At 35.8% G+C, this 15,852-nt stretch overlaps 1 protein-coding gene across 1 annotated transcript; it reads right to left on the reverse strand.

Annotated features, from left to right (window-relative positions):
• Window positions 1–245: 245 nt before the first annotated feature.
• Tap42 (immunoglobulin binding protein Tap42) lies at window positions 246–15,827 on the reverse strand. Its single transcript, XM_089250976.1, has 9 exons — window positions 15,398–15,827; window positions 12,960–13,072; window positions 12,756–12,849; window positions 8,588–8,830; window positions 5,892–5,961; window positions 4,061–4,140; window positions 3,650–3,798; window positions 2,110–2,252; window positions 246–404 (listed from the first exon to the last, which is right to left on the reverse strand). The coding sequence occupies exons 1-9, from the start codon at window positions 15,518–15,520 to the stop codon at window positions 364–366; spliced, it is 1,056 nt and encodes a 351-aa protein (XP_089107102.1). The 5' UTR covers window positions 15,521–15,827; the 3' UTR covers window positions 246–363.
• Window positions 15,828–15,852: the final 25 nt, after the last annotated feature.

Consider the following 15,852-nt stretch of genomic DNA (forward strand, 5'->3'; position numbering starts at 1 on the left):
AGGAAGATATTAGTATTATAACAAGTCGCAGAATGGCAACAGTGTAACATTCGAATGTTGGCTCAGTTGTTACTGTCATGTGTGTCTCTGCTGGGGATGTTTATTAACGTTTTTGTGTTAGGTTCTTGTTCGTAATCAATGTAATGTATCACTAAACATCAACTGTATATTCTAAACCCACCCATTAACTTCACAATTTTCTCCATCTGAAAGGGAATTGAAGTCAATCATTCAAAAATGAAAAGTTTGCTTTAGAGATTTATTTTTTACAATCCAATTTACAAAAGTTGCATAGCATTTCTAAACAAAGCTTTACAGGACACCACCTCTCTTCTTTCCTTGTTTTATAAATTTATGTACAGTTCAGCCTTTGTTGTGTCTGTTTCCTGAACCACGTCTGTGATCTGCAAAATGAAAAGAAATTGGTCAATCACATATATCCTGTAGATAAATGCCATTAAACCAATGAAGATTAACAATTCCATTTTAACCCTGTTAACATACTTATATTTTTCAGTAGAATCTGTGAAAATAAGGATAAGCCTACCTCTTAGGAGAATATTGAGCCCTGTTATAACAACTAGTGCAATTCCTTTAATAGAGTGATGAAATAAAAAAATTACCAGGTGTTCTATTTTCGGATGGGAAAACATTGGTGACGGAATCAAACAAGTTTGAACTTTATCTGCCAACCTTATCACCATTCCAATCAAACAATGGCATTTGAATATACAGAAAAATCTCTTTTGCAATCACTGGGGAAGGGGGGGGGACAAAAGTGGCAATTGTTAATCAGAGGTTTGAAATACATATTTTTATTATACAAGGGAAAGTCATTATTTGGCTGTAAAAGAAGGGTGACTGCATTTGAGTACCATTAACATTAATTTCAAGTAAGAATGTGTCTAGACTGTCTGTATCATAGGTGCCAATGCTTCTGATTTTTCAGCCTTATTAAAATCTTCCAGTCAGAAGTCTAATTCTTCCGATTTTTCGTATCTTTATAGAAAGATCCTCGAAAGTCCTCAAATTGAGCTTTGTTGGAATGGAAAATCCTTAAAGAAAATACTTTTCCAATCCTTGTAGTTTCAGACTGCCCCGTTTTCTCACGAAAAATATGGGGAATCAGGATTTCAAGTAAGAAAAATCAGTAATTGTCACCAAATATGTTTAAATCAAGCAAAGTGGAACAGGATTTATATATAGTCACGCATTGCAATTTCAAAAAAGTCCCCAGTTTTTCCTTTTTATTTGTGAGATGTATCACAGGATAAACTACAGATTTTTCAAGTCTGTGAATCGGCACCTATGCTGTATGTCCCCTCAAAATTTGATTGAGGGGTTGTACAAATAAAGTAGAAGAATGAACTTTTTGTGTAGACCCTGTGAGCTAAAAGTTCAGATTATTGAAATGTGAAGTCAAAAGCTCTGAAAAGTCATAGCAAAAAATTCCATATTTCTAAATGCAATATTTATCAAGATATTAAATACATAAAATCACTAATGTTTGGCTGCTTATCACTGTATTAGTAAGTTTTCATTATCTCAAAAAGTTGCAATTTTACAGACTGTACACAAATAGAACTCAACCATTTTATTTACCAATTACATTTTTTGACAATTATTTTGATTACAGAATTTTTGCAATTTTGAATTTAATTGTGAAACACATTCTCAATCATTGGTGATAAATGCTGAAAATTTAAAACTCAAATTATCTCCGTTAATGTTGCATTTAAAAATATAAGTTTTTTGTAAACGACTTCTCAGAGCCACATTTACATTGAAAGTTTGAGCATACAGGGCATCTACATAACAAGTTAATTTCTTTTTTTATGTATACATAAAAAAAAGAGATATCTGCTGTGCAAACAATTTGGGACAGCCTGTATATACCCAGCAATATTTGTAATAAGATATGTGGCCACAAATGCAGTCTGGTACTGGTAAGGACCGCAGATGAAATGACATTGAAAGCCACTTCAATCAACAGCTATAGAACTGGGATAATGGATATAGAAAAGTGACAACTGATTAGAAGCAACAAACAACAGCAGCTCCTGATCATAGAACCTATGCATCTTTTTTGTTTTTTTAAAACCTACTCACCATCTTTCCAGTCATCAAATGCTCTAACATTTTGTAAGGTAACTGGATCATCTTTTTCTAGCAACTCTTCTTTCTCAATATCTTCTGCCTCATATCGTTGCTTTGTTGCATCTGGATCAAAAGCCATCTGTTGCAAGCTGTTCCTGTGTTACATAAATACATGTCTTCATGTTATATTAGTGTTTTAGGAATTTAAATGTGAAGAAATACATTCGGTTAATGCAAAACACACAGTTAAATCACAAACTAGGCAAATGGGGAATTGAGATCTGAGTTTCCCGATCCCTTGTCCGGCTGGAATTCAAAACTCGTTCTTCAGCTGAAGAAAGTTGCTGAGTGTGGAATCCTTTGTCACATTTTCAAAATGGGGTGAAAGAAATTATGTTCAAACTGAGACTTTTTCCTCTACCCTTTATCTGCTGATGCGAGGCAACAAAAAACATGAAGGGCGATAGGGTTACAATATATCACACCATTGTTGTGCATAAAAGAAACGATAAAAATTTTTTATCATTATATCTTAAAATTGCTCACATAAGAAGTGTTAAAGGTCAGGTGCAAAATTTTATGCCTGCCATCAATTTTTAAGCACTGCTCTCATTTATGGTTGCTGGACATCAGGGCTGGAAAATTTCTCCAAAAATTTACATGCCCATCAGGCGTGCAATATCTTTAGCAATTGAATTTGAAAAATGTGAAGTTCGAGAATGATTATTATTTTAAGCCTTTGAACATGGTTACTGATTCATTGCATGTGCTTAAAACTAGTCACTATATACTGCATGGGGACACTATATGTAGATGTCTTTAAAAACGACTTAAAATTCTTTCTTACAGTGTAATACAAAGTTTAAAATTTATTTTTTCGGGACACACTGTATGTTGGACACAATACATTATGTCCAAAGCAAAATGTTTTTCATTGTTCTGCAGCAAGCCCTCAGCTGATAGAAAACGTTCTTTCGTAAAAATTCCTAAATAACATTTTTTACATATAAGAGTTCTTTTTTTCTTTTCTTAGTTCTTCCACATACTGTTCTGCTATGTATGTCGCAATTTTTGGTAAATTCTGCTTTGGGGGCATATATATATTCTGTTTGAAGTCGAGCCAGGTTGCACATTGGCTAGTTCACAAAATGGCTAGGAAGTGCTTAGATATTGGTCATAAGACATATACAGTAAAACTCCTATATAGCAATACTCTAAGGACTGGAGAAATATATGAGTATTTTGATAAAGACGAAAAAATATACCACTACGAAAAGTGTAGTGTGGCTAGAGAGAAAATCGTTATACAGGAATTTCACTTTATATGTACATGTAAAAACACAATACAGTAGACTCTTGCTAATCTAGCACATATCAGACCAAAGTGGCCAGATTATATAATATAAATTTCTTACACAGGCATGTGCCAATAACATGTTTTCCTCCTTTAAGCTTGGATAAAAACGCTGGATTAGTGCACGACCAGATTATCGAGAGTCTGCTGTATTTTCAAAATAAGATAGGTAATATTTATTTCCATCTGGAAGCTTACGCATATGCTGCTGCAGCAGCCGAGGCTTCATTTTCTGGATACCTCTGTTTGTAGAACTCGTCTACTGTCATGGTTGGGAGACTTGGGTAACCCAACCCATACACTTTTTTCTGCATCTCTGTTTTGACAATGATGACTGGCTTCAATGGCTAGAGATAAAAATAAATTTATGCCCATCAGAATGAAGAATTGAAACCTATTTGTTCACTGCAAACCACAATGAGATTAAGACCCTTAATACCAATTAAATATTTCTCACATTAGACACAATCAAATCTCTGTTAATATCAAATTAGGTTAGTACAAAATATCTGTACTGTTTCTTAGACTTTGTCTTAATGAGATTCAACTGAATTATAGACAAAGGAACACCAGAGGATAAAAGTTGTGCATGAAGTGCAATTGACATACCTTAGATTTCTTTGGTTCTTTGTGATCCATTTTCGAATTCCTCGGCTCTTTTGGCATATTGGCCAACACAGATTTTTCCACTGATGAAAATACACGACAAATTTTAGAAAATTACAACCACTAATAATTTAGATGTAAAGTAAAATCTGTTATAACATCTCAAAATATCACAAGGAAAATTGTTGGTATAACAGACTTGTTATAAAATTATAATTTTTTTTGCTGTATTAGGTAAAAGCAACTCTTCTAGGTAAAAGTGTTGCTTTATATGCATTTAAATGTCTTTTAGATCATTTCATTCTAATATTAGCAAATAAACATGGAATTTTGTATTATAAACGCAATTTAGTTGTAATTCTTAATTACAGTACTCTTCCATGGCTGTATGGACTCATTAAAATTCTTCCGTACAATCATGAAGATTTTTTAACATGATTTGTTCAGCAATGATTTGAAATTGTAAGTTCTAGCCAAACAAGCCCTGATAGTGACAATGCTCAGTCACTGAGAGAGAAAAGTCAAATGAAACCATTATATATTGTGTGTGTGTGTGATGAGAAAGCCTTAAAAAAATTAATTTTTTGCATCTATTCTTTATTAGCACCTCAGAGTAATGAATACGAAAAGAATGCGCCACGACGTATGTGTGCATGGCTGCAGCCGGCGGGTCTGGTGTCCTAGGTGCTGGAATAGAGTGAGGGGCGCCAAATTTTCTCTTTAACTGCTCTCAGAAATGTGTATTGTCGGGGGGGGGGGGGGACTCGTGCCCCTCCCAAGCCGACAAAAAATTGGAGTTTTTTTTAACATTTCTGTGAAAAAATTAAAATATCAAAAGAAAATACCTTTCGTATAATATTTTAATAAATTTCTGTTAATTCAAATGTTTTTTTGAAGGGTGGTAACTCGGTTTTTCGGGAAGAAAGTTTTTTTGTCCCTTCCAAAGGTTGATCCTGTGTACACCCCCTGACTGCTCCTTTTACATTACATGGAGGCATCAAAACACGTACTTGCCCTGGCTGACAAAATATCTAGTTGCGGCTCTGCTCATATCCATCTCATCCTTAGTTTAATTCTTGAAAAGAAAGGGAAAATAGATGGTTTTAAGAATTTTTTTTGTGTTACAGTGAATTAATATCAAGTATATAATTTTCATCTCGCTATAATCAAATATTTTTTGTATCTTAACATTTGTTTTTGACAATCTCTAGCAATTCACTTGTTACCGTGACATTCTCCTTATAACCGACACTCGTTCTGTTGGACTCTGGTAATATTAGACACAAGTTATTCACTGCTTTGCTTCAATTAACTTCCACACATTTAAGTGGTTTTAATCCTTTCAATACCAATTTTAGAACCTGTGTGGGACATATATGTTTCGGTTAAATACACAAGCATAAAATGCTTCACTGTGATTTTTTTCCCCTCACAAAAATAGAATTGCCAAGTACAGAGAAAATAATGCAAGTACTATAACAGCATGGTATTCTAATATTTAGCCAAAAAGTTTGCTAAAATACATTTCTACTATGTTGTATAGAATTTATCTGTCTATGAATATCACTTTGGCATCTATGTTGTTATCTAAAGTATGCGGGAAAAAAAATTACGAAGCAATAATCTAGCCTGACCACCCTTCAATAGATATCAAAAGAGGATTTGAAATCAAGCAGCAATTTATTTTCTGTTCTAAATTCAGGAGTAAGCGTGGGAAATTTTTCTCTGGTAAAGTTATATTACTTCTATGTGATGTGAGAGGCAATCAAAAATTAAACACCAGAAAACCCTTGGAAGATAAGATACAATAATTTCTAATAGGAATGATACATACTGTTAATGCTATTGAGTTCTTCTAAAGCGGTGAAAATCCACTTTTTCAACAACATCAAATAGTATTCTCGCTGCAAAATCATTAAAAATAAAAAACAATCTAATTAAAGCATTATTTTTGATACAAACTGTAATAAATAACAATGCCTGTCCAAAAAAAAAAAAGTCGCATACTCTAATTTGTTGTTGGGCCCCTTAAATCCAAATTATATTGCAACATTACTTTTATTAGGTGATGAATATCTAGATCAGTGTTTTCCAAAGGGTCCAGTGGGGAATGGAGGATGGTAGATGCTTTGAATTTAGTATAGGATCCTATGGATTGACTCTTTAGTTGGGGGAGGGGACCGATGGAACAAAAAAGTTTGGGAAACTATGATTTAGACACTCATTTCTAGCCTAATTTGCATAATTTTTTCATCAAGATTCTTAGTGAATCAGAGACTTAAAAAATGCTTCCTTAAATTATTCTCTAATAAGGTTTTCAAGCTTCTGATTGAACCAAGGATGGGACCGATCCAGGAGTCTTAATAATGCCTGGTGCTAATTTTGCAGAGCATGATATCAATATGTCTCAACATTAATATTGTGATACACATCACTTTCGTGAAACAAAATGTCCGTTAATGGATAAATAGGTTAAATGCAGTCATAAAGTATGCTGAGAAGCTGAGCTAACTAACTTCTTTTTAAGGAAACATATTTTCTGGATATTATGCCATGGTGAACTCGGAAAGAAAAGTCATCTGGTTTCCTCAAGAGGGCCTGGCTTCATGTCCCGGCAGAGATCAGATGATTTTTCTTTCAGACATCACCTCAACATAATATATAGAAATATCTGTTTCCCTGATATTTTGGGCTAAGAAAAAAAAGCCATCTATATATCTAACTTATTTTTGTTGATGAACGATCAGAGGCATACACAGGGAGGGGAATGGGGGGGGGGGTTGTAATCCCCCAAACAAGACAATCAAAAATTAAAAACATTTTTAAATATTTTTTTTTACAAAATTGAAATAACTTTTTATATGAAACCCTCAAACCTGTTGTGTCCTCTCCAAAGGTTGATCCTGCATATATATACATCCCACTCCTCACAGTAATGCTACGCCTACTCCAGCTGAACAGAAACAACTAAAAATCCACTTTGAGTCTTTCATCTACCTGTGAATATTACTACTACTAAACCACACATGTACCTCGTCCGAGCCAACACGCGTGGTCCAGGACCTGGCCTGACCACGGCGGAGGGTTCGCCCGAGCCAACAAGGGAAGATGCGTGATCCAGGACCTAGCCTGGCCACAGCGGAGGCTCACCTGAGCCAACGAGGGTAGATGCATGGTCCAGGACCTGACCTGGCCACGGAGGAGGGCTCACCCAAGCCAACAGGCCAACAAAGAAAGACGTGTGGTCCAGGACCTAGCCTGGCCACAGCGGAGGCTCACCCAAGCCAACGAGGGAAGACGCGTGGTCCAGGACCTGGCCTGGCCACGGAGGAGGGCTCACCCGAGCCAACAAAGAAAGATGCGTGGACCTGGCCTGGCCACGGCGGAGGGCTCACCAGAGCCAACAAGACAACAAAGAAAGACGTGTGGTCCAGGACCTGGCCATGGCGGAGGGCTCATCCGAGCCAACAAGATAAGATGCGTGGTCCAGGACCATGCCACGGCGGAGGCTCACTCGAGCCAACAAGCCAATGAGGGAAAACGTGGTTCAAGACCTGGCGCTTGGCCACAGAGAAAAACAAAGGGCTCAAAGCTAAAAAAGACATCAGAAGCGCTCATCAGAATAAATTGTATATTGTATAATAGAAATATTTGAATCTGTATATACTTTTTTTTTTTAATAATGTGTTTTTATATTCAATGTTCTTGTATTTTATATTTTTATATGCATAATAAAGCACCCGACATCGCCCAGCCCCCTCATCCGGGGCAATGGCTAAAATTGACAATGGTCGATAGAGCCTGGGCGGTGCACGGAATGAAATGAAAAAAATTACATGTACCTCGTCCATATTCCTCTGTGGAACTTCTAACAAATTAGTTCATGTTGGAATGTGCATGTTGTGAACCTAATGTGAAGCTTGTTCCTGTATAATGCTTGTTATACTGCTGCCATCTGACTTCTATTTTTCGAACTATGAGTGAAGTGTAATGATTAAAGATTTTACTGTTATAGGCTTGTTGCTCTCTGTGGCAAGACTTTTTAAAAAAGAGATCGGCTTGCATTCGCATCTCAAAGTTGGGAACCTCTACCTGTGACTATAATTTTTACAATTTAAATGCCGCTCTCGAAAATCTCAACCTTGAGGGCAATGTCTGAGCAGAATAACTAGACTTCAGTAATATAAAGAACTTGATAAATGGAAGACACTATTTACATAATAACACAGCTTGACAAATGCCAGGCCCAATGATGACTAAAAAATTGATAATAGTACCTAATTCATTTTATGTATGACAACTGAATTGGCATCTGAAGACAGCACAAAATTATCAGGAAATTATGTCCGCATGTCTACAAGCATGGAAAAAGGTCTCTAGGGCAAGTCGAAGAATACACCATTTTAGACAGTTTTTGTTGAGAAAAAAAAGCTTGGTGCCTATGAAATTTTACTAGCACCTAAATTTTTTTCCAATTTGTCAAGCCCTGCAAAGTAATAATATTGATATAGAACTTAAAAAAATAAGTACCTTCTCTTCTTCTTGTGTGACATTTTTCAAAGTAGCTAGTCTTTCTTCTAATTCTTTTGTTTGCTTGTAACGATTGAGAACAGCATTGCGTTTTGCGGCCATTGCGTTGAGATCTACACTAAGATTAGAGTTTCTTGAATTGCTTGAGCTTTCTCCATTCTCTTCATCATCACAATAATCAGGTATGCTTATATCAGCCACTTCGTAAGACTTGCATCTCCTTAAGAAATCTTTAAAATAAAGCTGAAACGAAATAAATTTCCAGAAACTTTTAGAAGATTTGACCAAACTTTTAAAGTTTACAAATAGAGAAACACTTAAAGTGGTGATGACTGTTATTACCACTATTAAGAGTCGAGCACTTCCTTCTCATAAAAAAAATAAATTCCTATCACCTCTCCACCCACCCCACTCACCAATTAAGCCAACCCATAAGAACCCATGATGTATTTATACCTTTTACCATTCCATAAGCCCCTCCAAGGGAAGATATCACCCATTTTAAGAAACACTTGTCTAAGTCTCTACCTGCCAACCCATAGATCGCTGCTGGCCAGATTATTGGAGCAACCCAATAAATAATAAATTACATGCCATCAAGCCCACAATCAGCCATTGACATTACATTCAAGCTGCAGGACTAACCAAAAGGAGGAAGTCTTGCTCGCCTGGTAGTGCATAGGACCAATTCGCCTCACATAATCATATCTTTTATAATGAGAGTGTCAACCAGAGTGCCCCCCATTGTCAAAGTCCATTGATCATGCTTTTACTTGCTCACATCATCGTTATCATTTTACGACCGCTTTTGGTCAAAGCCATCTTTCACTTTGACAGTTTAAATGACCATTGCGATGCATCTTGCATTTTTAAATTCATCAAAGCGATTAGTTTTTATGGCAAGTTAATTTCTTGTTTATTAACGAACACTTTTCCTTCCTTGGCATGACAAAAACAAATTTTATCTTATTTTATGGTCATTTTGGGCACAGTTTTACCTAATTAGTCCTTGCACAAAAAAAAAAAAAAAAAAAAAATCCAATCCAACCTATAGAGCTCTCACTACATGCTACAGGCACTCTGTGAACCACTTTGGTGCAGCGCTAGGAGTGCCATCTTACATTTTACTGCCCTAATGTTTAAAATTAATTTCGGAAAAGCACATTGGGTAGCCGAAATTCAATCAACAAAGGCTTGGATAATCATTGTCTTACTGCATTTTAAATAGCTTAATACAGTGTTACAGATTCAGAAACTTAGAAATGGGTATACATGCATGAGCAGTTTACATGTGTTTGCAACAGATAGTGCCACTATACCTACAATGTTTGAAAACGGTTCTGATCTCAGCCAAAGGACTTCCATGAGCAGCATATTCACAGCTTGGTGAAAAAGTAGGACAAGTGCTTTCGTAGCTTTGAAGATTATATTTGAAATAAAATCTACCATAAAAACTTGGCTTATATTTGTGTATAAGCCAAGTTTTTTGTTCAAAAATTTGTTCCTTAATTTGTGGAGGGTTGTCTTATACATGGGTCAGTTCTTGAGGAGCAAATATCAATCCCCCCCCCCCCCCACTTCACCAAATCATATAGCTATATGGCCTTTGCACGACTAGCTTGAAGATTCGTGACATCATTGGACTACTTTAGATGACATTTCTAATCAGTGCAGTGATCTTTGTAGCTATGTTCAAACCTACAGAACCGATGTTAAATCAAATGCAAAAAAAAAAAACGTTGTTGGTTTTGATACACTGGCTTGTGGACTTACGTCAATTTTATAGGCTCCAGATTTAAGCACCAAGGCTTAAGAAATCTAAGGACTGAATGGATGAGTTCCAAAGAAAGAAACAACAAAAAGCAGTGCTCCAACGAAACTCAACATCGGCCTAGTGTCCCAGTGAAATCACAAGGCATGGAATTCTGTTTCCACCAAAATCATCATCAAATCCTTTAAAAAGTGTTGTATCAGTATTGCAATGGATGGAACTGAGTACAGTTGAAGATGAAAACAGAGATGCCAGGCTATACTGGCTTTCGATGCAGAGCTCTGATACTCAAAAAAGAAATGGATTAGAAAGTTTGGATCATTTTACACTATAATTTTTATTGCATGAAATGTTTTGCTAATTTTTACCTCCATTTATAATGGGCTGATTTTTAGGGATCGGCTTATACACTGGTTTTCAATTTATTGCAGTTCCTGAAGTGAGGGAGTCGGCTTACACACGAGTGTGTAAGATATGTCATTTCACTTTGTGGCTCCTGTTCCGTTTTCATTTGATCAACCATTATATTTTGACGGTGATTGGTCAAATATGTGTGAGAAAACAACCCAAATAAACACAAACAGATGAACACATTTTTCTTTAACAATTCAATTATTTTTCATATATACCACTATTACTTTACACCAACTCCCGTAATATTGTCATATGAAGATGACATCTATCGGTAGTTACCCCAAGCTCGGTAAATAAAGAATTTGCTTCCTCTCTATGTTCTTCCTCGTGTTTGAACCCATAGACTCTGACGGAAACATTCATTTGGTGGAAGACGAGCATCTTACTACTGCACCTCTAGGGTGCCATATACATCATTGGAGATGCGCCCAATCCTTTCTTATTTATGCACTGTGACATACGGCAATGAAGTAGAGCCATAGTAATCACCCCCCCTAACTTCAGCAATTTGTCCCCAGGTGACAGTAGTAGACGGCGTTTCTAAATCCCATAGATCAGTATTTCTCAGAGGGGGCAATGGAACGGTCTGGGTATAACACAGAATCGTATGGGATCGCTTGAGTTGGGGGTGATAAGAGAAAAAAAATTCTGAAGAAAAGGGCAATGGAAAAAAAAAAATTTGGGAAACTACACAATAGATAAAAGAAAGACAATTTTTTCTAGATATTCTGCTGAGGTTAACTCAGAAAGAAACAGCACACTGGATAAATAAGAGTTATGTTGTCACATCTCCTGTGGTGTATATGGATAGTGTTGATGCTGGGTTTGCAAGAGCACTGAGTTAAATTCCTGGCAGAGACAAGTCGATGAAAATTGTCTGTTCGGGTTCAAAGACCGTCTTCCGTTTGAGTTAGTTCTCAAAGCTTCCCCCATCACCCTGAAAGAAGGCTTAATTTGTTAAACACAACCTGATACTCCAGAAAACATGACTTTGGCTCTAGTTTTATCAATTCTCCCGAATATGCCAACCACTAGTGTTGGGGAAACATTGAGAACTCAAACAGATGAAATTTTGAACACGAACAGAGTTTTTCTCAAATGTTGGTTGCAAAAACCTTATCAACTAGAGACAAGTTGGCTTTTCATTCAGAGTTCATCTCAGTATAATATCTAGAAAAAATTCTCTTTCCTTCATCTATTGGACTGAGAAACATCATCTCGCTCTCCGTATATGTGTTTGTTACTCCCAATTGTAACTTAGGATATAATTTTCATAGAAGGTATTGAACCTCTAAATTGATGCACATTCGATCATAAAGAAATTTTAATTTACTGGCATAGGAGTGTCCTAGTAAACTGGGGTAATCAAGATTGAGGTTCTGCAGCACATAGAGGGTGTATGGCATTTTACTGGCGAGCCATTGATCCTGGAGGTATACTTCCAATTAGGGAACGTTTCCAAATAATGTGTAGTACTCAGATATGCCATTCATGTTTCAACGGTTGTATAGTTATTAAATTAAAAAATTAACTTTTTTATACAGTCACAATGTACCCCAAAATCCAATTAGAATGTTGTTGCCCTGGCTTTCCTGAAGCCAACAAAAAACAAATTCCATGTTTCTAAGTGCAATATTCAGAGATATTCTGAAAACGGAGGAAATTTTGGGGAAAAAACATTAAATGTGGGTAAAACATTTTTTTGCAATTAGAGCTGTTTTTTCCCTACTTTCCCCCATTTTTTTAATTCAAATATCTTAGTCAATATTGCACGTGAAAACATGGAATTTTTTGTTGGCATAAGAGCCAGGGCAACAACTTTCTAATTGGGTTTTGGGGCACACCGGGACTGTACATACCTGAGTACTACACATTATTTGGAAATTTTTTTCTAATTGGAAGTACACCTCTAGGATCAACGGTTCGCCAGTAGAATGTGATACACCCTGTATATGCCATGTTCTGTTCAATAAAAATAATTACCTCAGAAAGTCTCAGTTTTTCTAGTCTACTTCCTGTACTGATATACTTATGTTTCAGATTGAAAGAACCAAGTAACGCTGGTAGTAGAAGATACCTGAAAATACGGGGGGGGGGGGGAATTATTTTCCACTCTCATAAGCAACTTTCAAAAAGTTATGAAAAATATAAATAAATCTGATTAGTATCTAAAATGAATATAATTACTTCAAATCGGACGTAGAAACTTCATCGATGGTTTCATTGGAACTGAAAAGGCCAATAGTATTCACCATATGAGTTGCATCTTCCAGGAGTTTAATTCCTTTATTCACCTTATCCTGTGAACGAGAATACATCCTATCATGTGCGAGTTTCAATGTATAAACTTCGTTATCTTCGGTATTCACTTTCATGCAATGTTTCTTTTCACAGTGAAACTTGTATAGCTAGGGATCTACAAATCCTGAAAATTTAGGTGCTAGCCAAATTTCCTTGAAGCCAAACAGCTTTTTTTCTATCCTGAGAGAAACGTCAAAAAAATCGTTTATCAAATTTTACGAGTCCCTGAGATATATATTATGGTAGACACACTGACATAAATGTGGAATTTTTTTTTGTCCTTAGTTTTTTTCACACGAAAATCAATTTTTTAGTTACTATGGCAAACCTGCATTGTAAAGGAATGCCTATAACATTAATTTTCTATATAAAAATACAGTAAACGCTCGTTACAGCGACCCATATTGTTCCATTGAAAACGGATGTTATATTAGGTGGTCATCATATCAAAAGGAAAACATATTAGGATTGTCATTACAGGAAAACTTTTTGGGACTTGTGCTACCAATCATTGTAATGGAATTAGGGGTTACCAGACGTCCTCCTTTTTTATGTCATTTCAAGCGTCCCCCTTTGTTTCAGAAAATTTGCCTTGTTGTTTCAAGTTTTCAGAATTATGGTTTTTTTTCCATTCTGAAATATATATTTATTCATTGATATAAGCATTTTTACATTGATGTTTCCCACACTCATTGACCAATAGCTGTCTAAATAGGTGATATGATCGAAGTGTTCAAAATTTTCAATGGGATGGATAGGATGGACCATGAACTTTTAGTACACCGCCAATCGACTGCTTTTACAAGGGGACACCAGTATCAATTGGTGAGGGACAATGCAAGGCTATGGTGTCGCAGGGAATTTTTCTCTAATAGGGTTGTTAATAAATGGAATAGCTTACCCCCGGAAGTAGTGAATTGTAACGCAATTGACACGTTTAAAAAGAAATACGATAAACATGTTGGGGTAAATCAAGAAGCTATCCATTCTTAGAATAAGACAACCATAAGTATTCTTTATGGACGTTGTATAATATTTTATCATGTGTATATATTGTTTATAATTTGTGTTAATTGCATTTTTAATTGGGTTTGCTGTATTTTTGAAATATATGACAACCATATTTTTATGGCCATCTTTTTATCAGCCACCTCGTTGGGCATTTTGTCTGTTGTGGCGTTGTATTTGTATAAATTCCCAGAATTTTTTTATTTTTGCTTTTTTTTAACAATTTTGTTTTAGGTGGGAAAAATTATTGTTGCGTGGGCAGTTTTATTGATCAGTATAGTGGTGCCATCTATTGTAGAAATCTGGAAAGGCGATGTTATTAAGGGTCTGCACGCAGGCATCGTCCCTTCTCAGTTTTCGAATCTGGTAACCCTAAATGGAATTATCACTTTAATGTGGGGTCGTTATAACAAGCGTCAATTGTGTTACTCTTCAATCTCGGCACATTTCCATAGTAATAATATAAATTTTTTTTTCTCCAAATTTTACAAAATTCCCATCAATGTAATTCAAAGTGTCCATTAATGGAGGTGTAAATTGCTCCACTGTTACAAAAACACAATTGATAACATCTTTTACATATCACTTTCAAAGCCAAAATATTACATTTTCAAGAAATTAACAAATGTATAATTGTAAGGAGGCGCAAGAAACTAAATTATAAAACAGGGTTTTCTTCACTATAGCCCCATTTGCATGTGCAATATTGTAGTAGCATTGGAAGTTCTAGCACCTGCTTGAACAATTTTTGCTTGACCTCGTACAATGATACTTTTTTCGACAAAATCCAGAGCTCTTCTTGCGCTGACAAATGTATTACTTCAAAGAGAATCCTGGTTTTCATTATTTTCAATCAATTATTTGGTCTAATGACATTATATTTTTAATCTTGACACCTCATTCCGTTTAACACATTCACTGCCAATCTCGGGCCAGTGCGAGGGGGGGATTTGTTTTGTTTTAATAGCCATATATAGTATTACCCCGTTCTTGGCAAGAAAGACCTCCGAAAGCACGACTGCATTTCAGTCTTGGGAGACTTCTCATCAGAAAAAAGTCGTCAAAGTCACGGCGGACCATACTGCATCTGTTCCAAATCGGTCTCTAAGAGGTCATGGCCGGAAAAGATGACTTGGTAGGACCTTCAACAGTGAAGCTATAGTACAGTAAAATTATAGTGCAACTGCACACACAACAGATTTATCTTGGCACCCAGGTTGGAGCCCCATCATCCTTGTCTCTATTATGGGGGGGGGGGGGAAGAAGCACATCAAAAATATATCGGAATAACAACAAAAAATAAAATAAATATCAACCTGAAAGTCATCACTGGAAGAAGGTAAATCTGTAACTTCCAATTCCTCTCGAATTTTGACAGAGCTGTCAAATTTCTCACACAAATTGTTCAAACTAACTAAATCACTCTCCAAGGCAGACATGATCGGAAAAGATGGCCTGGGTTCAAGTTCAATATTAATTCAGTGTCCTCAAATTATTTCTCCTACACTGGCATTAAAACGATTTTATTTCATCGCCTGGTCTTCATGATCCAATATTAATTCAGACAAACAATCAGCTTTGTTCGAAAAACAAGGAGACATTTTTCAATGGGTGAAATAATTTTAAAAAAAATCATAATTACTTAAAAAAATATAAAATAGCACAGTTGTATTTATCAAATTGTTTTTATTTTAGTATTTGAATGTTTTTTCCATTTTTAGTGACTTTTAAATGTCACGTGATATTAATCGTTTTGTTGTTGTTTTCTCGA

This window comes from Pholcus phalangioides, unplaced genomic scaffold, assembly GCF_987345545.1.
Source record: "Pholcus phalangioides strain wild (caught in Gottingen) unplaced genomic scaffold, Ppha-v1.0 ptg000024l_1, whole genome shotgun sequence".
Lineage (NCBI taxonomy): Eukaryota > Metazoa > Arthropoda > Arachnida > Araneae > Pholcidae > Pholcus > Pholcus phalangioides.